The 27,917-nt window shown below is 42.4% G+C and overlaps 2 protein-coding genes across 2 annotated transcripts in view; one reads left to right on the forward strand and one right to left on the reverse strand.

The window, feature by feature from the left end:
• Window positions 1–4,853, forward strand: part of MAP1B (microtubule associated protein 1B) — a 96,504-nt gene extending 91,651 nt beyond the window's left edge. Inside the window, exons 6-7 of the mRNA XM_047068085.1 lie at window positions 3,269–3,507; window positions 4,698–4,853. Of these exons, the coding sequence (XP_046924041.1) occupies window positions 3,269–3,507; window positions 4,698–4,853 (395 nt within the window). The remainder of the gene's footprint in view (window positions 1–3,268; window positions 3,508–4,697) is intronic.
• Window positions 4,854–14,549: 9,696 nt separating this feature from the next.
• The window catches only part of MRPS27 (mitochondrial ribosomal protein S27), an 87,502-nt gene continuing 74,134 nt past the window's right edge, over window positions 14,550–27,917 (reverse strand). Inside the window, exons 7-11 of the mRNA XM_047087812.1 lie at window positions 27,168–27,283; window positions 23,156–23,258; window positions 20,412–20,554; window positions 18,301–18,468; window positions 14,550–15,806 (exon numbers count right to left, since the gene is read on the reverse strand). Of these exons, the coding sequence (XP_046943768.1) occupies window positions 15,567–15,806; window positions 18,301–18,468; window positions 20,412–20,554; window positions 23,156–23,258; window positions 27,168–27,283 (770 nt within the window). The 3' untranslated portion in view covers window positions 14,550–15,566. The remainder of the gene's footprint in view (window positions 15,807–18,300; window positions 18,469–20,411; window positions 20,555–23,155; window positions 23,259–27,167; window positions 27,284–27,917) is intronic.

The following is a 27,917-nucleotide window of genomic DNA, read 5'->3' on the forward strand; positions in this document are numbered from 1 at the left end:
TTTTACTATTGTCTTCTGCCAAAAGGTGTGGATCTCAGCCCAACGTGGCTGCAGGCTTGAGGGTAGTGCAGCATATTGCCCAGAGCGGCTCTGATTCGCCAGGTAACCGCTGTCTGGGTTTGCTCCATCCTGCAATACAGTGACCACAGCCTTGTTCTAAATCTTCAGAACCAAGGACATGTGTTTTGAAACTCCTCTGGAAGCCTGTGCTGGCACAGGCCTCAGAGTCAAGCTAAGGTGACACAGGCCAGGAGCTCCCAAAAGCCTAGGGAGAGCCAGAGTGCCAAGCCAAGCCTGGTGTGACCGGTGTGGGCCCAAGATTTAGATTTAATTTTTTCATAAAGAATTTTTTTTCAGTGAAGTTATAACATTTTTAAAATAAAAGTTGTAACAATTAAAATTAAAAATTGGAAAATTTTTAATTAAAAAAATCACCATTTTAGACCTACATCCACATTAAAAGCAGTGCTATTTTCTTATTGGCCAGGGAACATCCTAATTTCACCTGGTCAGTACCCAGTACAAATTGAGAGAAGAGCATCAAAGTCTCTTCTTATCCCCCTCTAACACCACAGTCTCACTCATAGAGAGTCAGAAATTCTGTTCCAGGTTGAAATTCAGTTGGCAGGAGGAGATATCCCTGACTTCTGATCATTCCTGTTGGTAACAGTTCCCTTATTCATCAAGTTCTCAGTGATGACCTGGGTCTTCGATGGCCCAGCTTCATTTTGTTCCTTCAAACCAATCATAGGGTTTTGCATTAATACATTTTATTTCCTTTATGTAGTTATTCAGGGATTTTAGACCTCTATTCACAAAGTAATAAAATTGACCTAGACATGTAAAGCAAAAAATGACTTAAATAACATTTATTCATTTATTAGGGAAAAATCTGATAGCTGAACTGTGGGACTCTCAAATTCAGTACATTTTAAGAAGTATCACTTACAGTTGCCAAGTTTTGCTTTAAGCAACGTGGGGGATCAATTTCAAGCTTGACTTCTCGTCAGTTTTCCTCTTTGTACATGCATGCAGAAAACAAACTGAGTTTGTTCATGCTCAGAATTAATGGAAAACCACCAGGTAATTAACCTCTTGGTCTGAAAGAGTTGGCACCTGACCTGTACTTAGGGGAACACGTAAAACCCTTTCAAACAGATAAAAGCCAACTGAAATTTGCTATCAAACTTGCCAAATATATACATTCTAGCCCACACAATTTTTTTTTTAATTTTTTTTTGTCATTTAAAGAGATATTCTCAAGGCCAAGTAATAAATAAAGATGAATTAATTTGAATTTACTTTTCCAAAAGATTTTTAAAACAACGAAACTGCATTATTAATTGATTTTTAAAACAAACCTGGGTTGACTGCTGTCAGCTTCCCTCAGTTTGTGCTTCTATGAGCAGCGTTCATTTGGTGTTGATGGTAGTGATTTCATGCGCAAGAAAAACTTGCATTTTTTTTTTTCAACGTTTATTTATTTTTGGGACAGAGGGAGACAGAGCATGAACGGGGGAGGGGCAGAGAGAGAGGGAGACACAGAATCGGAAACAGGCTCCAGGCTCTGAGCCATCAGCCCAGAGCCCGACGCGGGGCTCGAACTCACGGACCGCGAGATCGTGACCTGGCTGAAGTCGGACGCTTAACCGACTGCGCCACCCAGGCGCCCCGAAAAACTTGCATTTTTAATTGTTGGAACTGTAACTCACAAGCTTCTGTTGTAAGTCAGAATTCTTTGATAGGCCTAAATATGGACATCCTAACGGCTTTAGCTTACATTCATTAAAATGGCTAGGTATTCATTAAAATGAGTCCGTTTAACCAAATATCAGTTTGGCTGATTCTCATCACTTGCCTCTACAAGTAAAACTGGACAAGTGATGGAATTCACTGGTGGTTTTGACTCTGGGGTGACAGTCTTTAATGATCCTATGGAGAAAGGAAAGAGGATTAAATATATAGGATCCAGCTGGTATTTTAAATGACTTTATAGTAGTGGTCTCAACCCAACTGCACATTAACATCATCTGCGATGCTTTTAAAAGATGGTGGTGCTCAGACCCTGCCCCAGTCCAGTGAAACCAGATTCTGGGGTATGGGGCCTGGGCATCAGTATTAAGCTTCCTAATCGATGCTAATTATGCAGCTAAGGCTGAATAACCACTGCCTTAGAATGCTAGTTCTATTACTGTTTCAAAAAGTTTAAACCTAACCAGAACAAGTCAGAAAACCATCTCCTCAGACAAAGGTGCCAGGAAGGTTTTGGGTTAATCTGAATCTTTACTTTGCTTGGGTTCTCTTTCTTTCTTTTAAATATTTATTTTGAGAGAGACAAAGGCAGAGAGAGAGAGGCAGAGAGAGAGAGTGAGTGAGCAAATGGGGGAGGGGCAGAGAGAGAGAAAGGGAGGGAGAGAGAATCCCAACCAGGCTCCCCGCTGTCAGCATAGAGCCCCACGTGGGACTCAATCCCACGAACTGTGAGATCACGACCTGAGCCAAAATCAAAAGTCAGTCACTCAACCAACTGAGCTACCAAGGTGCCCCTGCTTGGGCTTTCTGATTTAGACCAGGAGTTTAGACAGCCGGATTCCCCTTTCCCCAGTCTGGTATGTCTTGATTGGCTAGAGAAAGCCCAGTCTTTCTGAACCTTTCTCTTGCCAAAGTTTGGTAGCCAACCTTGCCTAGGGAGAGATGTCTCACTTTTCAGAGTACTGTGCTAGGAGAGAATACAGCATTTCATCAGTTTATGAACAAGGTTGAGTTCTGGGGGCCTTGGAGATCATAGGAGGTTAAGATCTGAATCATTTACTAAGTCAAATGTTGGGGTTTAATATTCAGCTTAGAGTAGAGTTGCTATCACATGAGATCCTAACATGGATTACTAAAATTGCTTAACCATGGTTCGCCAAATGCAGAGGATTCCTTTTGACTTTCAAAATCTATTAGATCACTTTCCAAATTAGGGTGCACATTAGCAGCTTTTTGAGGAGGAATATTACTATCTAGTTCCATCTTTTGGGAAGGTCTTTAAACTCTCTTCCTTTCTAATGGGTTGTCCACAAAGGGAAACCATGCCATTCAACCATGTTGTATTTTCTCAGGTTGCCAGTGTTAAATGCCCTATACGAGAGAGAGAAATGTCCAGTGCCCCCTTTGGCATGTCCTGCAGGACCTCCTTGGGGAATGAGTAGGGAAGGAGTACCAGACCAGTGGGTCTCTTTGCATTTCTGTGACCCTGGCTTTTCTCTTTGTTTATTTACCAAAGGACCAGGAAACACCAAGCCCTCCAAGCCCTCAGCTGTGCCTCCAGGCCCCCCTGTGTATTTGGACCTGTGCTATATTCCCAATCACAGCAATAGTAAGAATGTTGATGTCGAATTTTTCAAGAGAGTGAGGTCATCCTACTACGTGGTGAGTGGGAATGACCCTGCTGCTGAGGAGCCCAGCCGGGCTGTCCTGGATGCCTTGTTGGAAGGGAAAGCCCAGTGGGGCAGCAACATGCAGGTAAGAGCCCTGGACAGTATCTGCACTGCACATGGAGCTGTGTCCAGAGGCAGAGGGAAGGAATCGTGTTTATCGCATAAGGTGCCCCATGGGTCTGTCACACATGAGATATCCGGAGGATGAAGTGGATTTCACACAGAGGAGACAGTCTAGAATATTATTCTTGGCACCACCAATAACCATGCCTGGGGGGAAAGCCACTTCACCATCCTAAGGCATAATTCACTTATCTACAAAATGGGCCCAAGACTACTTGCCCTTCCCCCTAATATACCAAGAATATGTGTGTATGAGTCAAAATGATATTTCCATGTGAGGGCTACTAAGGAACTGTCTTGACTACTTTGTGTTTCATGAATAGACCAAAGCTGGGGGCATAGCCATTTAGAAAATCACCTGTCCATGTGAAATCCCACAGGAGGAGCACTGCTGACATTGGTCCCCAACAGGACACTCCTAGCTCACAAACATCCTAACTTGCTGTGAACCACTGTGTTATTTTGGCTGTGACCTTCGCTTATCTCAGTTTTACCTGTGATTTTGCACTGCCACATAGTAAAATGTATTTGCATAATGTTAATATTAAATAGAATTATTTGGTAGTTAACTATATCAAGTCCCATGAGAAGCACCCAGTGGCCTCCTAATGAATATTACATGGAATTTTTACTATTCAAACCGGTACCCACCCACCATCGCCAGCCGCGCGCGCGCGCACACACACACACACACACAGATATGAATCTTTGTTCTCAGGATGAAGTATTAGTTACACACAATTGGGCAGCACTGATAACTAAAGCTCCTGGATTTAATCCTCCGTATCTTTAATGCAAAATTTACCAAGTGAGTTAGAGGAAATACAAACAATTCCACCTTAACTGAAGCCCTTCTTCTCTTACCACTAAAGAATTGAAAAACTGATGATGAGTAAAGATGAACTAATTGACTAGTCCTGAGTTGCTTTTGGTTCTAGTCTTCATCTCTCCCAGAAAAACTTCATTTTTTGCAGCTTTATTTTGATTCCTGGAAAATGTAACTTGAAAAGTCCTCTGTATGTCTGGGGAAAAATAGAAAATTTTCCTTTCTTCCCCCTTTTTCTTTTAATGGTCTAATACCTTATTATTGTCTTACTTTTTCATCTCATTTCTGGCTCTGCCCTTAAACAGGTATTTTCTCTCTCCCTGCAGGTAACCCTGATCCCTACCCATGACTCAGAAGTGATGAGGGAATGGTACCAAGAGACCCATGAGAAACAACAAGACCTCAACATCATGGTTTTAGCCAGCAGCAGCACAGTGGTTATGCAAGATGAATCCTTCCCTGCATGCAAGATTGAACTGTAAAAGCCAAGGCCAGCCACACCACAGGATTTGAACTTTGTTTCCAGAAATTCTTCAATTTGAAACCACCTTTTCTAAAACGTCAATTCATCTAAATAAGTCACCGAACTGTTACCTGCCAAACGCTATACTGTGTCACGGTGATGCAAGTCACTAATATTTCTTAGTTTTTGCTGATTGCTAAGGGAAGTAACAGTATTCCCACAGTAGGGTTCAAGTTACTGCAAAATTACCTACCCCAGTTCATCTCTGCTAAACATTTGGAAACCATGCACTAGCAAACCCAACTGACTTCTGCTAGGTAGAGGCATTTGTCTTAGAGAGAGCGAGAGCGAGAGAGAGAGCGAGAGAAAGAAAGAGCGCGCGCGCACAATGAGAGAGAACACAGGAGAGAGAGAGGATGAGAAAGAAAAAGAATGCAGGAGAAGGAGACGGAATGGTAGAGTGCGGGTGAGATACCCAGAGAGAAAGAGAGAGAGCAAGGTGGGGTAAGGAGGAGAAAATAACCAACGCTTAGGTCTGCATTTTCTCAGGCAGTCTGTATTCTGTAGTCTACATACTAAACATTCTCAACTTGTGTCAGTCTGAGTCATCAAAAAGGTCTTAATTTTCTAAAACAGGTTAGCTGGAAGGAAACAAAAAGAAAACTGGTTATGAGGGCATGTGAGATTTTCACGCCTTAATTAAGCTCCTTCAGTTTGAAGGCTGCACACTGACATAATGTAGTGCATGTAGACTGGATGTGCGAGTGATTTGAACCCCATTCAGAACTCTCAGACTCTTCAGACACACGAGTAGATTGATCTAAGGCATGCTCCCAGCATTTGTCCACCCGGTTAGTCCACTCTGAGTCGATGAACCTGCATGCAGAAACACCCAAGTCCACCCCAATTAATAAGCAAATACCAAAGCGGTTGGGAGTACATACGGTAGACAATTTGCCTTAGAAAGTGACTTGAATGTACAAAGATACTTGATGCACTTAATTTTTTAACGTGAGACCGCAAGTTTATAAAACATCCGTGTAGGATTATAGATACTCCAGTTAAAGGAGCGTGTGCGCGTGTGGGGGCCCTAGAAGCTGATCTGATTGGTGCAGTGGTTTGATGCTGAGTCACGTGTGTTGACCTCCACCTCAGTGTACCTGTGGCCCTCAGCCAAACAAGTTGAGCCTTTCATAGCTTCTTTACTACTGCAAGTTCCAAGACTGAAATGGCTTCTATGATCAGAACTGGGAAAACAGCGAGTCTTATGGTGGAAGAGGTTCTCGGCAAGTGTACAGTATTTACCTTCCTTTGTCTTACGTTGGCTTTTTGTTTTTGTTTAGTTTTCCATTAATTTCAGCATAATTATGGGAACAAGTGTACAGAATTTTTTTTTTTAGATATGTGAGAACTTTTCATAGATGAACTTTTTAACAGGTGTTTTCATTTACAGGAAAATGCAAAGAAAATTTCAAGTGACAGTCTTTTTTTTTTTAAGTCTTTCATAAGACAAACAATGAAAAATGTTTTTTGAAGTTCTGGTGAGATTGAAGTCTGATATTGCAGTAATATTTATTAAAACCCATAACTATCAGGAATAGTGATACCTCCCACCCCTTGATTCCCATAACATAAAAATCTGAATATGTGTTATTTGAGAGTGGGGGAGAATAGCATGGTAGGCTACTTTTCTAGGCCTTTACATCACCCAGTGGTATTCTACATACTTCTTTCAAGATCTTTAACCATGAGGTAGAAGAGCCAAGACAAGATCAAAGAACCCTAGCAAAAACTTGCTGTGGGATTTCCTTTTCTGGAAAAAATGTAAAAGAAATAATTCATTGAAAGCAAATGAATTCCCATCTCCTACGATTCATCACGTAGAGTTCAGAGATCATTTCCATCATTGCCGTCATTGAACTATGAACCTGGAAGCCAGATCATGATTAAAACTGACGTCAAGTTTCAAGTTGCAGATCAATGCACCCAGTGTTCGGATGTGGCAAACTTCTCAGTGACAACTGTGCTGTGCTCTGTCACGTTGTGTTTCCTGCAGACTCTTAAGATCTATGGAGTAGTGAACAATGACCTCATTTTATTTTCTATGTTAGTTATTTATTTCAAAATTAACATTTTAGTTTATTTTTGTCTGATAAGTGTATGTTTTGCACTGCTAACTACTATGAGGGTTTAAACAATGCTTCTTCAGGGTCCCTTCACTGAGGACCTATGCAGTCTACTTAATGCTGTGAATTACATTTTTCAAATGTTTTAATTTTTTTAAAATTAATATTCTATTTTTTTTTAGGCTTCTCTAGAAATGCAGCTTTTATTTATTACCCCACTTCTTTCAAATCCTTAAGAACAACACATTGATAAAGGGTACAAAAACGTAACACAAAATGGAAAACTCATTGTAAAAAAATGGATTGAGTATAAACTTTACTTCAAACTTATTTTATGAGACAACCTAAGATACTCATGATAGTAGTTATTTAATAATTAGTTATTAAGTTGAGTCAGTTGGATCCATGTAATACATGGGAAGAAAAACTGATTTCCGGCCTTCTTGCCAAATCCAGACCGCTGGTTGATTTTTCTTTGATAGAAGAGGGAATTATTTTCTGACTTCCCAAATTAAAGTTATTTAACAGGTGCATTATTTTGCTTTTTAAAAAAATACAAACATTTATAGCCGATCCTCGATAATAAGCATTCTATCTTACTCTTCTTTTTTTCTTTTTTTTTGCTATGGGAGTTAATGGGAAAAATATACAAAAGCTGGCACTGGTCAGCTGGCTCTTTTTCCTATGAAATAGATCAGTACCTTTTTCTACCCATTGTTCTCGGTGATGACCACAGAGCTTGAGTGTACCAGGAAAATCAATTAAGTGCATTGCAGGTTTGCTCCTGTCTTTCCAGACACCTTTCCTACCTGTGTGACTAACCTAATTTTGCTAGTTCCATAAATACACAATTAGTTTAGTAACACCCATCACAATGTACCATGTACATTCATGGTGAGAGCTAAGGATTGACACAGACTTCTAGGAGCTTTATTCATACTGATTCTTTAATCCAATTGTACAGATTGAATATCTGCGTGAAAGGAGTTTACACTCTGTTTAAATGATGAGACTCCATCAAGAGGACACTCATGATCATGAACTTTTTGGTAGTATTCTTAAGCAAAATTCTACAGAGACTAAATGTTAGAGATGATCCTCCACTTCCAATTTTAATGAATTCTATCCCCTTTCTCAAAACCCAATCCCCGTGCATGCTTTCTCAGTCTTGTGGTGGGACTGGATACAATGACTGACCCCCCCCCCATGCCATTTTCCATGAAGTTCAAAAAAAAAATTTTTTTTTAAACCTTACATATCCTAGTGAATGGTTTCCCCAGTGTATATGAATGTTTTAAGTGTCTCCAATAGCTTATGCAGTTTAGGAGCTTTTCAATACTCATTTAATAAGATTCAGTCATTTGCTAATGAAAATTCTACCACCTTCCATTTTCTGTTACCAAATTTCAGCTCTCAGGAGCTGCTCTATAATTCTGAAATTGCTTTTCTTGCCTCTTTAGTCACCTGTCACAGGAGGTTCTTGCTCGGTAATGATATTGTAAGTTAGATTAATAAGTTGTTTCTTCTGTTTTTTTTTAATTTTATTTTTTTATTTTTTGTGTGCTTCAGATTTAGAAGATTTGTTTCCATTTGAAAGGAACTGTAAGCTTTTATCTTCTAACCAACTGAACAACACACCAAAAGCAGCCTAGGGACGAGCATTTCTTTGAAAGCAATTAGGTTATTCACCTGGTATTCAAACTATTTACTATTTTAAGAATCTGACTTTATTAATTTAAAAGGCAGCATCAAAAACTGAAAAGGAAGGGAAAAAAATAAGTAGCTTCTCTGCACTCGTTTGGAGCTCCCCAAATGGGAGCCATCAAGATGAGGCATCAAGACCGGGCTGCCCTTTCAAGAACACCATGCAGCGGCCGTTCAGAGTCCTGCTTACCCACGCTGTACGCAGCCCTCTTTCCGGCCCCGGAAAGTCTTGAGCCTGGCTGAGAAGCACCTCCACTCCTCTCTCTTGTTCTGAATGGTGTTTGTGTCAGTCTGCAGCTGTGTATGGTATTATGTCTTATAATCCTGCATCACTTCTATCCTATCCAGTCATATCTAATGTAGAAAATTAGTTTTCAGTGAAAGTAATATGTAGTGCTTTTATGATATTTGTGTGCAATATCCCCTCTTCCATTGAGGATATTTGATGTAAAAGAAAAAAAAAAACTCAGTTCCACAATAAAATACAAAAGTGGCAAAAGTTCATGTGTGTGCTGTGCTGTCTTTTGTGTCCTGAGTCGGGCTCATCAGTTGGGATTTGCCACCCACAGTAGGAGGGGGGGAGGGCGGGGGGGGACACATTCATTCATGAGGGCTGATTGTCTTCTCAGCGGCCCCCTGGCTTTTGGCAAATTGCAGAGAGGGCCTTGCTACCATTTCAGTAACTGCTAACATCGTTCCCTTTTCTAACCAACCCCTAGAAAATGTTGGGGCCTAAGGACAGAAAATGGGAGGTGAAGGAAAAAGATAATTACCATTACTGCTTAAGAAGAACAAGTAAATAGACCAGTGTAGATGAAGGGGTTATTGGGAGGGCTTCCTATACAAAGCAAAAAGCAGGTTTTGATCTTAACTCTGCCACAGCCAGCAGCCTGACCTCAGTCACTTTATCTGTCAGAAGTTCCTTTACTTACCTGTAAAATGAGAGGATTTGACAGGATGGTCAAACTGGATAAATCCCTCCCGAGACTGACTTTCTGGGGCTCTACAAAGCCATCATATTCAGTAATTACATCCAATACCTTATCTCCCTCTTGCTTTCTTGTTCAGTTACAGAATAGGCTTATATAACTAACATAATACTCTGTCGATTTGACTGACACCCAAGAACTAAAAGCTGTTTAGGAAAAGTGATTATAAATAACAAAGGGTATCTGAAAAAAGAAGGAATTCCTCTTAGTCATTCAAATGATCATTGTACCTTCACTCTACCCAGTGGTGGGTAATACTGTGGGGATAAAACTTAAGTGCTGCCCTAAACTGACTGCAGTGACAGGCTTCTGAAATTCAAGGGTGCGCCTTGGTGACATAGGAGGAGCACCAGAAGTGATGTCTAAGCTGAGACCTGGAGTGTGCGTGCATGGGTGTGTGCACATGTGACAGCACATTCTAGACAGAGGCAACAGCTCACACAAAGGAGCAGGAGCAGTTATGTTGGGCAGCTCACTCAGCTCACATCGGCAGAGTATAGAGTAGGAGGCCTTGGCATCTCCATTTCCTCCATGTGGCCGGAGAAAATATGCCCACGAATGCTCAGAAGAGATCTCCAGGACACGGTCCTGTCTTCAGAGATGATCCTTTGGACTCAAAAGGCTATAGCATCCTGCCCTGAGTCATAACGACGTCCCTTTGTTACATACACTCCTTTTGATCTTAATATTGTGTCTCCAAAAAACTATGGGACTTTACTGACTGGCCCCATTAGAAGTTGCTGTTTGGCAGAAGGAACTCGGAAATGCCTCCAGAAGTTCAAGGGTTAAGCAGGTGAGAACTCAGGATGGAAAATCATCATCAAGAGGTTTTAATTACATCGGTCATACTAAACATAGTTATTTTCTATTCCACTGCCCAACTATTCAGTTCCAGGAAGTGTCTGGCCAGATCCTAGGGTGCGGGACCATGTGGGTTAGCCCAGGTCTGCCCTAGTTTGGGCACTGCAAGTCCTGCGTCTCAGGAAGGCGGCAGTCCCAGGGAACCCCCCAACCGTTGTTCACACTCCCCAACACTCTCTGTGTGTTTATATCCCACTCCCTCCAGACCCAGGCACAGCAGGGATGGAGAAAGTTAATGCCCTTCCAGCTGGTCCTTTTCTAGACATTGGACGTAGTAGCTTCCTTCAGTTTTTTTCTGGTCTTCCAGGCAAATCAGCAAAGGTCTGGTAAGGTACTGACTCCACCTTCTCTCTCTTTATAATTATAGTGCGAATTCCAAATGTTTCTCTGTGTCCTTACAATGATCTTTCAATAAACTCCTCACTCTTGATTTCTTGGACTCTTGCATAATCCCAGATCACCATTTCCTCTTTGATCTTATCCTGTGCATCTTGAAAATCTATTGGAGTCATATATGCAGATTGACTTTTGGTCACCCCAGGTTCCTTTAATATGAGCAGTTCTTCTGGGTATTTCTCGGGGGGGGGGGGTACCTGGCAGTGTTTTCACAGATGATGCAGCATCATAATGACGCCTGCTTCCTGGGGTGATCTCACCATAAAAAACAGGCACAGCTCCATTTTGTGGCTCAGACTCTCCTCAGTCAAACCCAAACTGCATGTTACTGTAATGCAGTCTCATGGATTTGAATGCCACATGTAAGCTGATGACTTTTACAGTTTGTATCTCCAGTTTGTACCTCTTTGGTCTCCAAACTCATATCCATCTGTCAATTAAGAGCCCCGTGTGAATGGCCAATAAGGACATTTAAAATAACCCAAATCAAATTTAACATGCCCCCAAACAAATCCCTAATTTCCCCAAACTCCTTCTCTCCCTAGGCTTCTCTACCTCAGGAAATGGCAAAGACATTTTCCACGTTGCTCAGATAAAAAACCTCAGGCGAGTCTGTGGATTCTACTTTCCAAATTCACCCAGTCCTACCCCTTCTCCTCACATTACTGTAACTACCTTTGTCTAAGCCTGCCATTTCTCTCCTGGATTACTGCAGTAGCCTCCTAGCTGATCCTTCTGTCTCCGCATTCACTCACCACAAAGCAGCTAGACCAGCAAACCCTCTGAAAACGTTACATCAGAGCATGCCACTGGATCCTTCAGATGAGTCATCTCAGAGTGAAGGCCAGCACCCTTCCTAATGGGCCAGGAAGACTTATAGCATCTGTCCCTTCCCTTACCCATCTCTCTGGCCTCTTCTCCAGCTCCTGTCCACCTTACACTTTCCACTCCAGCCACACCGACCTCCTTGCCAGTTGTCTGGCACTCTAGGCGGGCTTCCATCTGGGCTCTGGTTCCTCTGTCTGCTGCACCTTTCCACAGGTAACACCGTGATTCTCACCCTCACCCCCATGGATCTTTCTTCAACAGTCATCTTCTCAGGAAGGCCTTCCCTACCCAGTGTTCCCTTCCTTTCCTTGCTTTGTCTCTCTGCCACGTATTACCACATGACATTATTATGTACTTATGAATTAACTGTTGCCTTCCATAGAATGTATGTGCCATGAAGGAAGGGATCTTGGTCTACTTTGTTCCTTGCTGTATCCTTAGTGACTATTTTAATACTGCCCGACACATAATAGGTATTCAATAAATATTTGTTGAATGAATGAATGTACTTAGTCTCAGACTGGCACAGTGGTTATATGCTGTGATTGTTGGAAAGTGGGTTTGGAATCGGACAAATTTTGGTTCAAGCACTGTGAGCCCACTTACTAGTTGTGTGGGCCTGGGCAAGTCATACGAGCCTCAGTTTTCTCCTCTGCAAAATGAGGGTAATAATCCCTGCCCTGCTAGGCTGTTTTAATTAGGTGGAATTAAATTAGGTAGAAAGGGGCATTCACAAAGAGGAGTTGTTGAATGTAATTTTTGTAGTCAAGATGGGTGCAACAATAAGCCAGAGCCTAGGAAACACAGACATCCTAAAGCGGCCCAGCATACGGTTATTGGAGGAAGATTTTAATGGGCATTGGTTTTACTCCACATACTATTTTAGGCATATTAACCAGGGAGGGTATTTTAAAGATTAGAATTTTGCACTCTGCAGAGATGAAGGATCGTGGAAACCAAAAAAGCAAGTGACATTCTCTTATCACTGGGTCCATCAGAGAATGTACTTCTTAGAAATCCTTTATAAATCTTCCCTGTAGTCCTTGATCTAGCATTTAAATCCTAACATGGAATTTATTTTCAGATGCTTCTTACAAGAATAAACTTTGTTTTCTGAACATGTCCAGCTCAGATCTGGAATCCCTAACATTCATATGTAATAAACACAGCCTAAGAGTAAACAGCCTAAGAGTATTAAACAAAGATCCCAGTGGTAACCGCCACAATCTCAGGGGCATTGCTACTATCTTTTTTGGACTTCCTTGACACCATACCATAATAGCATCCTCATGGCAGTGTGCAATGTCAGCAAAAAGGCCCACTCAATGGGGGGAAGGAAAGGTTATTTTCAAGCTAAGAAGCTGTTACTTAGAATAAAAGGCAATTTCCCTGGCATAATGATGTTGAAAAGCATTCCCCATTTTCTAAGGTAAGATTTTATAAGTAAAAAATTTATCATTGTCAGTGTTTGAAAAACTCAGCTCTGACGATTAATTACCATTTAATGAAAATACCATCACACCACATTTTCTGCTTTTATGATTCACTATAGCCAAAGCTCTCTGAGCCCATTTCAAACTTCATCCCTTCCTCACCACGCACTCCCAGCAAGGTTACTGGGTGCAATGGTGTTGAGTCCCACTGACTCATAGGCCACATCACTGCAGATCCCCAGTTATATATTGCCATACAGCAAAATCATACAAATCATCATTTACTCTTTTCCATAATAGACTCTGTTTAGGAAGAATAATGGCCCACCCTATATTACTGCGTATTTTATACTCATTTAGATAAGAAACTCATTATTTTATTAGTTAAATATTAAAATAGATATGTTAATTATTTTTTTTAGCTTGAGAAATACCATTTGTAAATGAGCCATTTGTACACACGTGCCCGTGGATGCCCTGCTCACACACCCTAGGCCATGGCTTCTGACCTCAGGGCACTACTGACATTTTGGACCAGATACTTCTCTGCCATGGGGGCTGTCCTATTGCATCGTACGATGTTTAGCAGCATTTACTCACTAGATGCTATTTGATTCACAGTGAAAAAAATGACTTTAATAAACAAATTCTGGGGGCCTTTGACTGCATGTAAAACCTACAACAAAAATACCACGCACGTATTTGATATCCACAGCCAGCTACGAGGTATGAAAACAAAATGCAAAGTCTGGTGCCAAGGCAACAGAGCCCGAGAGGAGAGTAGGGCATTTCGCTGCTGCTCAGCAGTTTTCATGCTCCCCACTCTGGTAATACTGGAAATCAAGTGCGACAGGGACAGATGGGGAGGAAACAGAAGGCCAAATTATGAGCTGAAGTATTAACAACATGCTTCAGGCCGTGATGGTCAGTAATACTGAGCAAAGGGGCCTTCTGATTTATCTTGAAACTTCCTCTGGATATAAGGGAGTGGCTGAAAAAGCCCAGCCCCTGATCAACTAAAATGTCACAAGTGACTTTTGGTCATGACCTTCTACCTACGACTCAGGGTACGACTCAGCTTTGCCCACCCACAAGACCCTGCGTTGGACGTGGCCTGCAGGTATGGATGGACGTAACACACAGGGTGGGCAGCAGTGCCAGCCAGTATCCTCATTCAAGAAAGGGATTGCTCCGGCCTCCGTCACAGGGCTGCTTGAGGTGTCGGCACAGTTAGTTCTCAAAAAATGTTACCGGGTGTGGTGCAAAGTCTGATGGAGACGAAAGGTTAAAAATTTGTTGTTCACAATCAGAATCACCATGCTGATGGTGTGACTTCCTCTCTCCCTCCCTTCCCACAAAGATAAAGAATATACCAAAATAATCCCAGAACATTTATTTCCACAGGTTCTTGATTAAAAGAGCACGACCTTGAATAAAAGTATACCACTGTACTTACAGGCAAATGTACACAGCAAGCAGGAGCTGCCCCTGACCCCTTTCACAGAGAAACTTCAGGAAGGAATTTCCACTCCCTGGGAGGTTCACAGTTAATGTCTCCTATGCACTACAAGCCCCATCCTGCCTCTCGTTTTCTCCTATTTCTCCAACGGCAATGTGTGTTCACAAGTTGCACGTGTGTGCATGCGTGGACACAAAAGGCTCACTTTACCTCCTTGAGGAAGGAGCTGAGACAATGCTTTGGAAAGAAGTTACCCCAACGTGATGGAGAAGCCAAGCTCAGGAGGCTTCAGAGCTAGAGTTATCTTTCTCCTCAAAAACGCTTCCATTCTAAAAATGTTACTGTGGGTGCCTGAAATTTGAAAGCCAGTGGGTTCACGGTGTCATGTTCATTCCTGTCCTCAATTTCTTCCCAGTTTAGGTCTGCAGAGCAGAGACATGGGGGAGGGAGAAAGTGAGATGTGTGGGTGTCCCACATCCAGCTCAGGCTGGGAGGACACTGAGGGGGAGGAGGCCTCAGGACGTGCAGTTTGCCTGCTGGGGAGAGAGGCCACTCAGAAGCTTGTGCTCAAGACCAGGCTGTTCAAACACGGCCTCTCCCTCCACCACTGCTATGTATCAGGGACTTTCAATATTCAACACTGATACCTGACCCCGGAAACCCCACCATAAGCCTTGATAGCACTTTTTTAAGGTGTTTAGCTGGGGCTTCAGTCTGATCACCTGCCACTCAGAGCTCAGCAGCCCTCCTAGGCATCTGATGGGAAGTCACAGTGCCTTAATATGTTGAACACTGTGGCTTTCTGTCACAAGCAGCCTGCTTGAGGAAAAGGAGACGACGGGCAGAGGAAACTGAGGCTGCCATCATGGTCAGCAAGAATCCTAGGACGGGGCCTAGTGAAGTTCCTCGTGTGGGGTCTGGGGGCCTGAGGGCCTGTTAGGCAGATGCCTTTGCTGCCCTCCGGGCCTCATGCTCCTGCTTTGCCTTCTCCCTCTGCTCCTGTTCCCTCTGAATCAAGTGTACCCGTTCCAGATGCCATTGCTGCAGCTTCTGCTCATAGGTTGCGATATCCTCTGCTTCAAAGGTGGGGAGCTGTTCTTTGACGAGCTGGATGGTCAGAGTCAAAGGACTTTCTGATTCAACTTTGCCCAAAGCCTCAAGCTTAGAATGTAAGTCCTGTTGGAAGCGAAGAAAAAAAGAGGGAATGGGGTGAGGGAGGAGGGTGCAGGTGGGAGAATACAAAGAGGAAAAGAGATTAAATCACTTGCAAAATGTCCACACGTTCTGCTTACAGGCAAAGGCACTTTGCTCGGAACGTGTCATGCTGCCTTTCATCTAGGCACTGTTAGCATTTACTTTTTTTTTTTTTTTTTTTCAGTCCAGAAATTTTGCTAAGATGCACCACATGTGCTCTCTCTCCCTTCACTCACAAACGGTAAATGGAACTCCATATGCTGTGATTCTGTATGTAATTTCTTGTTTTAAACCACAAAGACAGCACGAGTATAACAAATCTACATTTCCACTCTGACTTACACCAAACCAAGCAGCCAACTCCCAGAGCAAAGAACTCTTAAGATGCACACAAAATGGCAGAAGCAGCTGATAAACTGGAGCTAGCCGGTCTGTATCTTTTCCTTCTGAATAAGTGAGATAAATGCTTGTCTACCAGCATTCCCTTCAACAGATGGAACCCAGTGCAAGGAGTTTTTTTTTTTTTTTTTTTTTTTTACTAATGGCATGCTAAACAGCTCCCAGGAGTCCTTGCACTATTATAAGCTTCCACCTGCTGTGTTCCATTGCAGGTCAACCTTTACAAACTGACTGCTCACAGCTCCATCTGAAATGGCATCTTGGTTTGGTCGGTATTATATTCCTGGAGAAGTGAAGTACTAAAAACACTAATACACTTAAGTGCTTCAGGATGTAGATCATCAAGAGAGAGTCACTAATGGCCCCAGCTCTAGCTTAAACCACACCTCCCCATGTTCCAAAAACAAATGCCATTCACTGGCTTAGGTGATGAGGCCTGCTCCAATAAGGGGAGGAAGGTTGGCAGAATCCATGTGTCAAGCCGTGGCTACAGGCCTAGTGTGATGGGTCAAGCCTATAAAAATGGACCCCGAATTACCTGAGACTATAAAAATCAGGCAACAGGAAGAAAAGGAAATGTACAATGAAAATTATTTCATTCTGGTATCACTTTCCATGTGGTTTGAGGCCAAGGAGACACCTTGGGACACCAGAATGACAACTGAAATCTGAGCCAGCAAACTTCTGTTCAAATCCCCCATCAGTCACTTATGGGCAAGTTTCTCTCAGCCTGGTGTCATGTAAAGTAGGAAAAGCAGCACCGACCCGCAGAGCCATAGGGAAGATAAATGAAATGCACTGGTGCCTAATACACGGCTAGCAGCCAATAAATATTTGTCTCTTTTTGTTTTGCTTTTCAAAAAAATGCATCTGTCGAAGAATGAGGACTAAGAATTTAATGCAGCACAGATTTCTACTCTCTTGAGATTAAATGTAAGAAACAAGAGAAAGAGGTGGTCATCTTGAGGAGTGTTGTGGCAGCCTTGGTCAATATGAATATGGTAGATGATAAACTATGGATGATTTTTTGTTTGTTCTTCAGCCTTTTTAAATCTGCAAAGTTAAGAGAAACGAACAGGTATGTAAATTCGTAACTTAGCTGCCAATTCTCTGTGTACCTAATATTAACCTTTCTTTCTTAGTTTTCAAATTATAAAAGAGGGACACTGAACGATGACTTTACAGAAGTACCAGGAGAAACAGCTGCTACAAGTACAGTGGAGTCCTCCCTATAACACGGGGAAATAGGTATCCCATAGCTGGTTCAATATAATTACTGAACAGATCTAAGTGTAATAATCAGGCAAAATGACACCTGTCTCAAAATGACACAACAGGTCAGCTGGCACGGATGGGAAGGGTTTCTGTTTCATGCAAAGAATTCTCCTTTAGACAGCATATTTTTCTCTTTGCACTAAATATATTAAAAACAAAGCAAGGAAGAGGCCAAGGGGTTAACCTCTGAACATAGCTCTTCTTCCCTGACTCTGATCACAGAGGATTTGGGGACATACAGTTGAAAGGTACCAATGGCAGCTTGAGCGCTCAGATGTGTTCTGAAAAGACACGGTGGAAACCTGTTCACCTCTTCCATGCAGTCCAAGTAAGTCTTCTCAGGGCCTGAGTGCACAACTCAAAGCCAAGCAACAGAAGAAACCGGCATCTGATCTCCATCGTACTCAAATTTGGCTTTTTTATTTCTACTTTGGTTTTTGGGTTATCGAGCACAATAGCGCAATATAGAGAAATGACCAGATCCTTTCCAGCTGGGGAAGGAGTCAGGTGACTGCTCTGAGGAGGCAAGCTATTACCCATGCATCAGGCACATGTCAGGGATGAGTGGGTAATGACATGCTGCCCCAGTGACAAAACTGTGACTGATTAGCTCACGTACAAAAAGGAGCATAAAAATTCCATTTATTACTTTTAAGACCACTTCCTGTTTGAAGCATGATTTTTGATGTCAGTTTTCATGCCTTTGTGTGGGACACTGATGCATGAAAGGGCTGCCTATCATGACAGAAAAGAAGCACGCATAATGCACAGCTCAGAGGGGCTCAATTCTGCTATGACGCACCTTAAATCGTTCCAGGTATTGGGGAAGCTTGGACTGTTCAGTTTCCTCCACGTCCAACTGCTCCACCAGTTCTTCTGAGCCCTGGCTGTCTTCTTCTTGGGGCTGTGCCTCTGAAGACCCACAGGCTGGAGCAGTCACAGCCTTTAGCGCTCTGTCTAGCACATCCAGCTGTGGAGAGGACAAAGGGGCAGGGACTAAGCATCCTGTGAAGCACCCTGAAAACACACTGTTAAGAGAGGGTAGGGAAGGGATAGGAAGGAACAGCTGGGATCTGAAGACTAGTGAACTCTTTCTCTTATAAAATTATAGGAAATAGACACAGTTATATGATTTTACATGAGAAACACCCTGTCAGATGGCATGGACAACTTAGTACAAAACAAATGGTACAGATCAGCAAGCTCAGAATTCTTTGTATATGAGTCAGCACAATGGCATTTGATTTCACCTTTAGTCAACTGGGCAGGAATCCAAAAATTATGTTCAATGGGTACTCAAAGTAATCCCTTTTCCAGGTCATTCTTCCCCAACCAGTTTGGAAGTGGGAGAAGGAGAGAAAAACTGCCACAGAGCGCAACCAACAGAGGACCATTGTGAATGTGCGCAAGAGAGCCTCTGAATCCAGGCCAAGCACTTCCTTCACAGAAAGACTGTGGCTCGCGAGGTTTCTGTAAATTAGGGAGCTGCACAACCCTCATAAGCTACTGACAGAGACTTGACAGGCATACGTGAAATCCACAATGAGGTGATCTCTGTGACTTAGAAAGTAAATAAATTATAAAACAGAGGGTTCCTTTTTCTTTTGGCCTGTCGCCCACCACATTCACTTTGGGGCACACCTTCCCTTGACCCACCGAGGGCCTAATCATTCTACAACCTCAAGGTCAGCATTAGCACCTGCTTAGATACCAATTAATCCTACCATGTCACATTAGAACAAAAATCTAGGAAATACTCCAAGTCTTTTAATGCCATTACTACATTATACCCACACCTAACACATATCCCATTCTTGCTGACATCCAAATCATATTCCTATTAAGACAGATCACAAAGAATACAAATCTGGCTTAGGTTGGAAGGACTAATTTCCCTGGCAAAGGATTTATGTATAATACTGCGTTTTTTACCACTAGAACTGACTACAACAGGGTTAAATATGAGTATGTATTTAGGAATGTGGATGTTCTGTTACAAATATCTACCAAAGAACATGATGATTCACTAGACATCAGTATCTGGTCAATACAGGCACCAGACTTGCATATCTTCATGATGAAAATGAAGCCAAGGAGTGAGCCCTAGTGACTGGAATCAAGGGAAAACAAAGAATGAGCTCAAAGTTAACTTTTACATCCTGGTAATGCAACAACCAACGTCCATCTAGGCCTCCCTCTGAAGATGTAAACGGCTTGGACAGGAGCGGACACTGGCTGTCTGTGGGGCAGGAGGCTTTCATGTGGCTCTGAGATAATACGTTTCCTGTGGGCTAAGTCTGGTGGTTCCAGTGTCAAGAGTCCTAGGTGACTGAGAGATGCGCTGGGGCCATAGGGAGACAGTGGCCCAGTCCAGGTAGAGTGAGCCCCTGAGGACTCTGCAGGGAACGTCCGACCCACATCCTCCAGCACCGTGTGTTCACCACAGAATCGTTTCATAGAAGCAAAACAAGACTGTGCCATCTCTAGTCCCCAGATTCCTCTCTTGAGGGCTTTTATGGGGGATAATAATTGCCATGCAGTCTCCCAGGGCTACAAGGGTACAGAAAGGCCAAAAAATAAGATGAAATATTAACCTCTCTTGAGTTTTACTGGGGGAGAGGGTGGTAGTGTGGGCAGTGTTTTACTGAACTCAGTTTAAATTTCAGGAGACAGGGATAGTTTTCTTCCACACACTGAGCTAGAGAGTCAACGCTACCCTTATTCTCTAATACTTCTGGTCAGGAACATTGAGAATGTGTGCCGTTTTTCATTCCCTTTCCACTGGAGAAGTACATGATTCTACAGAAGTACAGAAAGGAGGGGGAGGGGAAGAAAATGAAAACAGATTCACAGCCTGGCTCACAGGGAACAGGAGACGGCTAAAGCACACTGAATTAGAGCCGAAGGACGTACCGCTTCTGCACACAGCTTCCCGTCCTCCGGGGACGAGGCCACCTTCTCCATCACTTGAAGGGCTCTGTTGAGGTAGCCGGGTTGCCACAGCAGAGGCATGTTATGGTACACAGCCCGGAGCCCTCGCTGCAACTCCACCTTCCCTGTGGCCAAAAAGAACAATGAAGATGGCTCAGGCATGGCTTCCCACTACGTTTGAGGCTGAGGACTTGAAAGCAAAGTGAATATGCACCTGGCAGCTCTAGAAATCAAGAATCATTTCAAATATGTACCAAGAGCTTCATCTTGGCGAGTGACCTGGTGCCATTTCAGATGGATGATGAAGAATATGGTAAATTCACCAAATCCATTTTTTAAATACGAAACTGTACAAATTTGCTTTTTTTCTTTTGCACTTGGGCTGGTGGAAATTATCATGAGGCTGTATGAATCACGGGGCTGAGGGAAGTTTAGAGAGGTTGATATATCTGTCTCTTTAAGTGGAACTACCCTTATAAAACGAGTCAAACAACTGAAATACTATTTTTGTTTCAAGAACAAAATCTTCCTCAGAAAAAGAATTCCCACAATTCTCCTACAGTGAAAATCTCGTCAACATATGACAACTTTCCCTGCCAGCAAATGTTTGACATTTTTCAAAACGCTCCAAAACATCCCATCGACTGTCCTTTATTTGAGCTTCATCGGTACTTAAGCCATAAAGTCTGCATCATCCTTCTTGGATCTTGGGACATGAATGTTTTTCTTGATTCCTCAAACCGTCACAAGTGGAGCTCCAGACGTGGACACCAGACACCAGGGGCCTCAGGTGGGGCGAGGGGCTGTCTCTGTGTTCCTGGGGAATAGAAGCCCTCTCTGCACGGATGGCCAAAGTCACCTTGAGCTGCCAGGTCTTAAAGCCACCTTAACTTATCATTCCTGGGAAGGAGGATTGGGAGGGCTATAGTAGGGCAGAAATAGACAAAGCTTATCAGGTGACAGCTAATTTTAGACTTTAAGATACTTGGGGCTGGACTGCAGTCACATTCTGGGAAAGCTGCTTCCACTGGGGCCGGGTGAGGCCGTGCAGCACATGACGCAGTGAGAGCAAAGAGCTTTTCATCTGACAGCCACCAGTCCCGAAGCACCAGGGCCTCTGTGCAGAGACAGTGGTGACCACATACATTTTCTTAGTCCTGACAGCTCTCTGAATAATTCACATAGTATAACAGTTCCGAATGATCACCTGAAGGCAAAGGCAAAACGCATAAGCCAACAGCAAAAGGAGATGGCATATAAGGAGAAAACGATTTTATTTTTTATTTAAAAAAATAAAAAAAAAATTTTTATGTTTATTTATTTTTGAGAGACAGAGACAGAGACAGAGCACGAGCAGGGGAAAGGCAGAGAGAGAGGGAGACACAGAATCTGAAGCAGGCTCCAGGCTCTAAGCTGCCAGCACAGAGCCTACGTGGGGCTCAAACCCATGAACCATGAGATCATGACCTGAGCCTAAGTTGGATGCTTAACCAAATGAGCCACCCAGGGGCCCCTAAAATTTTTCTAACGTTTATTTATTTTTGAGAAAGAGACAGTGTGAGTGGGGGAGGAGCAGAAAGAGAGGGAGACAAAGAATCCAGAGCAGGCTCCAGGCTCCAAGCTGTCAGCACAGAGCCTGACGCAGGGCTTGAACTTGCAAACTGCAAGATCATAACCTGAGCTGAAGTCAGACACTTAACCGAGTGCGCCACCCAGGTGCTCCGAGAAAACAATTTTTAAAAGAGTGGTCAATTTCTTTTGCTAGTCTGATAGCCAATTGATAAACTCTAAATTCCTCTCCCTACATCAGTCTATATTAGAATCAGCACCCGAGAATGCCACACTACATTTTGTTGGTGAAGATCAATTTCAAAACTGCTAAAACTTTGATGATTTTCATAAAACAAAGGTAAGTCAAAGCAGTGCATGGTCAAGAGAAGGTACCTTCTGAAATGCCTGTCTACTTAAGACAAAGAATGGAAGAACAATGAAATAATATGCATTTAAGAAACTCTGTAAATCAGGACACATTTTATGCACACTTAGGTTGGATGTTAACTGCCCTGATTTCATACAACTCAGGTTCTGAGGCTTCGATCTCCTGACCTGTCTTTCAATTCAGTCAGGGAATGAAAGTAAAAGCAACCAATCCCCTGCTTGGCACAGTCACACTGTGCCAAATGAACCTCTCTGCTTTCTCTAAGTGTTACTAGACATGCTGTCTGAGCTTCCCTTCCCTCACCTGAAAACGATACCAAGGATGCGAGTTCAACCCTAAGTCTTGATTTCTTACCTCCTGGACTTCAGGTCTAAAAGAGACAGAAAGATCTTTGTTAATACTGGGAAACATTTTACTGGCTGGCTGGTTTTCCCAAGAGAAGGCCAGAACTTTCCATTCTTTATCCCTTCCTCACATTGATTACCACAAAATATGATCCAAAGCCACCAGAACTAGTTTTCACCTTACCAGTGGTAACAGGTTTTAGAAGCCTCTTTACTGTCTCTTAAGGCGTAAGTCCATAAGTGTAAAGCTACCAAGGTCTATTTTTATGTATAAAAATGAAAGCTGTAGCATATGAATACAATCATACATGATATCGTATGAATAAAGCTGTATGAATAAAATCATTAGCACAATGAAATCAAAATAAAAATTTATTACAAAGTAGAAGACTGCATCCGTTTTATCCACGAAGAACAATATTTGTAAAGATCACTTAGCTTACCAAGAAGTGCATAGCCATACAACTGGGAACTCAACCCCACTGAGTTCTTTTGCTTTAGGCCTGGGAGTAATAGCGATGCACCAAAATTCCTCTCCTCTTCCCACTGCAACAGAATAAACCAGATCATGGTCCAGCCAAGCAACAAATTTGATTTTTAATGATTTTTTTTTTAATTTTTTTTTTCAACGTTTTTATTTATTTTTGGGACAGACAGAGACAGAGCATGAGCGGGGAAGGGGCAGAGAGAGAGGGAGACACAGAATCGGAAACAGGCTCCAGGCTCTGAGCCATCAGCCCAGAGCCTGACGCGGGGCTCGAACTCACGGACCGCGAGATCATGACCTGGCTGAAGTCGGACGCTTAACCGACTGCGCCACCCAGGCGCCCCGATTTTTAATGATTTTTAATGGGGGGGGGGAACATGTTATATAGCATTAATTAAAAAACAAAAAACAAAAAAAATAACAAAATAACAAAGCTATAGGTTCACTATGATCCTAATTTTATAAAGAGAAGATATTTATGTTTAATGAATAACATAGAAAAGAAATACCCTCTGTTTACAGATTTCTGGGTAATGAAATTATGAGCAGTTTTGGTTTTTTGCTTTATACTTTCATTATCTTCCACATTTCTGGCAATGAATAAGAGTTCCTTTTGCAATCAGAAAAGCAAAACAAAACAAAAATAAAGAGTACACTCTGGACCAACAATGCCTTGAGACAATCAGTAAAGATTACACATGCTGTCAGCCCAATATTCATTCACACTGCTATAGCATGCTGGGGCCAGCTTTTGAATTTTAAACAATTCAGCAATGATAAGACTCCTTCTACTTCACAGTGTAAAAATAAATACAACTATTAGGTTGCTTTTAGATAGATTTGTGCCTCTTAAAAATAAATTGGACAATCAGAAACACTTAGTGATCATTTCTTTCAACTCAGGGTGCAAAATTACACTTGATTAAAATTGGAGCTTTTTGAGACATGGCGGGGGGGGGGGAAGGGGCAAAAATACAAGCATTGCTGAGCCTGCTACAGGGCAGCAAGAATAGTGAAGAAGGCTTGCACAGACTCTGGGCTCAGAGGACAGCCTTGGCAACCATCCAGACAATGAGAGCTGTGATCTTCCTGGTGCCATATGGGTGCACGTCAGCCAGGGCCCTTGTCCTGGCTTGAAAACAAACAACACAAAGCTCAGGGTGCCCTGCGCTGGTCTTTGCAGTCAGAGGTCAGGAAGGAAGCAGAGAACGAATGAGGCGTACAGGCTACAATTATAGCCAGGTATAAGCGAGGCACCCTGGGTGTTAATGGGCACCCAAGCCTCTTTCCTGGGAATGGCCTTTGTGTACTACAAGCGTAATTTCTTAAGGTTTTTCTCAACCTTTGAAAAAAGCAAAAATCTTGGGAGGAAAAACAAAGCCTCCTCAGGCACTTGTGCAGCACAGGTAAGTAAAAGCTGGTAATTTGAAGACCAGGGCATTTCACTTTCAAAAGCAAATCACCTCAAGGTTTAATTTCCCCCCACAAAAGCTGCATGAAAAGGGACCCAGTGAATAATAAATAAGGAGCCTTAAATTTTTTTTTCTTTTCTTTAGGGAAAATCATGATCTGTAGTATCTAAATGTGATAGCGGTGAAAAGCCAAAAGAACGGTATCCTTGCTGCTCCAGGAATTGAGCAGGGGTGGCGATGGCAGCTGGAACAGGGACACTTCTGAAGGCACTTTTAGATGGATGAAAACCAACAAACGAAAGTCTTACAGATTTTTTGGGGATGATTCCCTGAAAATAATACAACCACCACTGCTTATATGAGAAGCTATTTATGTGTTAATGTATGAGATCAGGTCTCTTCCAAACTTGTAGCTTCTGCTGTATGTACAAATCAAGGATGATGTCAGGTGCTATCGTACCAGGGTCCTCAAGGTTTTCCTACTTGGTGCTTCCCATTAATACAAAGCAAATCTCATTCTCCCTCTCTCCTCTCCACTCCCCTCCACTGCTAGGTATCTCAAAGCACCACCTATGCTAGCTGTCTCCTTTCTGCCCCTTGAACTTACTCCACAATCCACTCTAATTTCCTTTCCTGCTCCATTATTCTATGGAAACACAGGTTACAACTGAGTGTCTTTAGGCCACTCAATTCGATGAATGTTTTAAAAGTCCTCATCTGACCTACCCTCTCAGAAGCATTCTAAACTATAAACCGCTCTTTTCCTGTGGTTTTTGTGACCTAACACAATCCTGATTGCCCATTTTCCTCTGTGCTTCACCTGCAGAAATTTATACCTATGTATATAAATTATGTCCCCAGTCCAAATGTTTCCATGAAGATCTCAATTTCCCTCATGAAATCTCTTGGTTGTCTCAAAGGCATCTCAAACTGCAATATGTTCATAGCCAAATAAATTCAGTCTTTTTCCAGGGTTCCCCTTGCAAACACATGACAACCTTTCCATCCAGATACACAAGTCAAAAACTGAGGAGATGATTTCACCAGTATGTTCCTGCCTCCACATATAGTTCTCCACCATATGTTATCTGCCTCCCAAATATGTTCATTGGCTACTCTTAAGTCCATACATTCTGGTCCCCACCTGACCATTACTGCCTACTGAGACAACCATAGTTGATCTAATCTCCTAACCACATTATAGCCAATGTATCTCTTCAAAATTCAAATTGGATCATGTTACCCCTTCTTCTTAAAACTTTTCAAATGCCTCTATTTTTAGGATGTACATAATACAGCTTAGCATGAATTACATTCTCCAACCTTACCTCACCCCATGCCCTTCTTACCATGCTCTCTGTTGCATTTACATTGACTGTCTTCCTATCTTTTTCCAGCCCCTTTCTGCTTGCCATGTTTTTTTCTGCCACAGGGCTTTTGGATGTGTTATTTCCTCTTTTTGGACTGTTCTTCCTCTCTTCAACCAGTTAATTCCTATTCATCTTTCAAGTATTAACTCCAGAAATATTTCCTGAAGGAAGCCATTCCTAACCTAAGTTTAGGATACAAACAAAAACTCCCCAATATAGACACTTTTCATACAAGAGGTCTTTGTAGACCCATTGCAGCTATAATTTTAAATGCATGTATTTGGTTTGTTTTGCCTTGAATGTCTGTATTCTTTGATTGGAAGCAGGAAATGTTTGTTTACCACTGTACAACCAGTGCCTGGAAATATATGGAAGGCAGCAGTTGCTCAATATAAATTTAACGAACTAATGAATGTGAGCTGGATTCGATGGCCTTTTCAGTTCCTACCCAAACTAGGATCTTCTGATGTTACATTGGAAGTTGAGGGTAGACTGTAGGGCCAGACCGCCTGGCTTCTCCAGGTGGCTTCAGCACCTACTAGCCGGGTGGCTATTATGTAACATCACTGCGCTCCAGTCTGCTCATCTGCATAGAGTTGTGAGGATTATATGCATTAATAAATTTAAAACACCAAGAACAGAGCTTGGTGTAAAGTGGGTACTATATTAATACTGGTTACTGTTGTTACTGTTGTTATTCTTAGGATAACAAGAAACAATGATTAAATAGCCTTATCTAAGAAAGGAAAATGAAACTTGGTCTTCTGGACTGACCAAGAGCAACCTTAGGAAAACACTGATGTGAAGTGAACACACCCAAGCTTGTGGTCAGTTAGCTGCCTCACTGCTTCTCTGATATGCAAGTCCCACTGTCAGTGAGAATCAGTTATCCAGTTCTGAATGTCTGAGGTGCATTCAGCTTAGCTCAAGTTTCAAAATGCGCCTAAGGACTTTCGCTTGAGATTCTTTCAAGTGAAGGGACATCCAGTTCCACGCTGTCAAAAGCCAGTCACTAAAATGTACAGAAGGAACACTCATTCCTGGTTGTTTGGGGTCTCAGAGCTGTATATCAGATGGCTTCTTTCAGATTCTGGTGGCAAGGGTTTTCTCCAGGAACCTCATCCCTACTAAAGAGTTACTGCATGCTTCTAAGGCTCTCAGTACTACTTTACGGTCCATCACTTACACTGAAGTCTGTCTTTTTGGCCAGGCAATGGTATAATACATAGAGGGACAGAAGCTGAGTAGAAGGCACTTCAAAGGCTTCTTGCAGCATGATCTCGAAAACCACGGATAAAGCATCTGGCAAGAAGACCAAGTAAAGAGAGGAAATTAGTTTCAGGTAACATCTCCAAATCTGTATTTAACTATAAACAGTCTTAAAAAGTGGGGCATGAGAGGGGTGCCTGGGTGGCTCAGTCAGTTAAGTGTCTGGACTCCAGATTTTGGCTCAGGTCGTGATCTCATGGTTCATGGGTTTGAGCCCCACATCAGGCTCTGCACTGACAGTGTGCCAAGCCTGCTTGGGATTCTCTCTCTGCCTCTTCTCTCTCTCTCTCTCTCTCTCTTTCTCTCTCTCTCTCTCTCAAAAATAAATAAAACTTTTTTTTTAAAGTAGGGCATGATAGAAAAACAAACAGAATTAAGAAGCAAGAAATGTGAACTCTGATTCTAGCTCTTCCACAAACCAGATCTTTCCAAAGTCTTTAGCTTCTCTTGTGCTTATTATTATGTACTAAGTCAGGTGCTTTTTGCACCAATCTTTTCAAGAACATTGAATAATCTTAATTTCTCTTAAATCTTTCCAGTATCATCTTCATAATGATTACCATTTGTCCCATCTACTTCAAAAGACTGTTGGACAGTCCATCAAGATAGTACATATAAAAAATGCCTCATAAATTGTGAAGCAAATTTAAGGTATCATGTCCATCAG

The sequence above is a fragment of the Lynx rufus genome, unplaced genomic scaffold (genome assembly GCF_022079265.1).
Source record: "Lynx rufus isolate CCGP_SWC_20201006 ecotype Redwood Valley unplaced genomic scaffold, mLynRuf1.p SCAF_1, whole genome shotgun sequence".
In the NCBI taxonomy this organism is placed as follows: domain Eukaryota; kingdom Metazoa; phylum Chordata; class Mammalia; order Carnivora; family Felidae; genus Lynx; species Lynx rufus.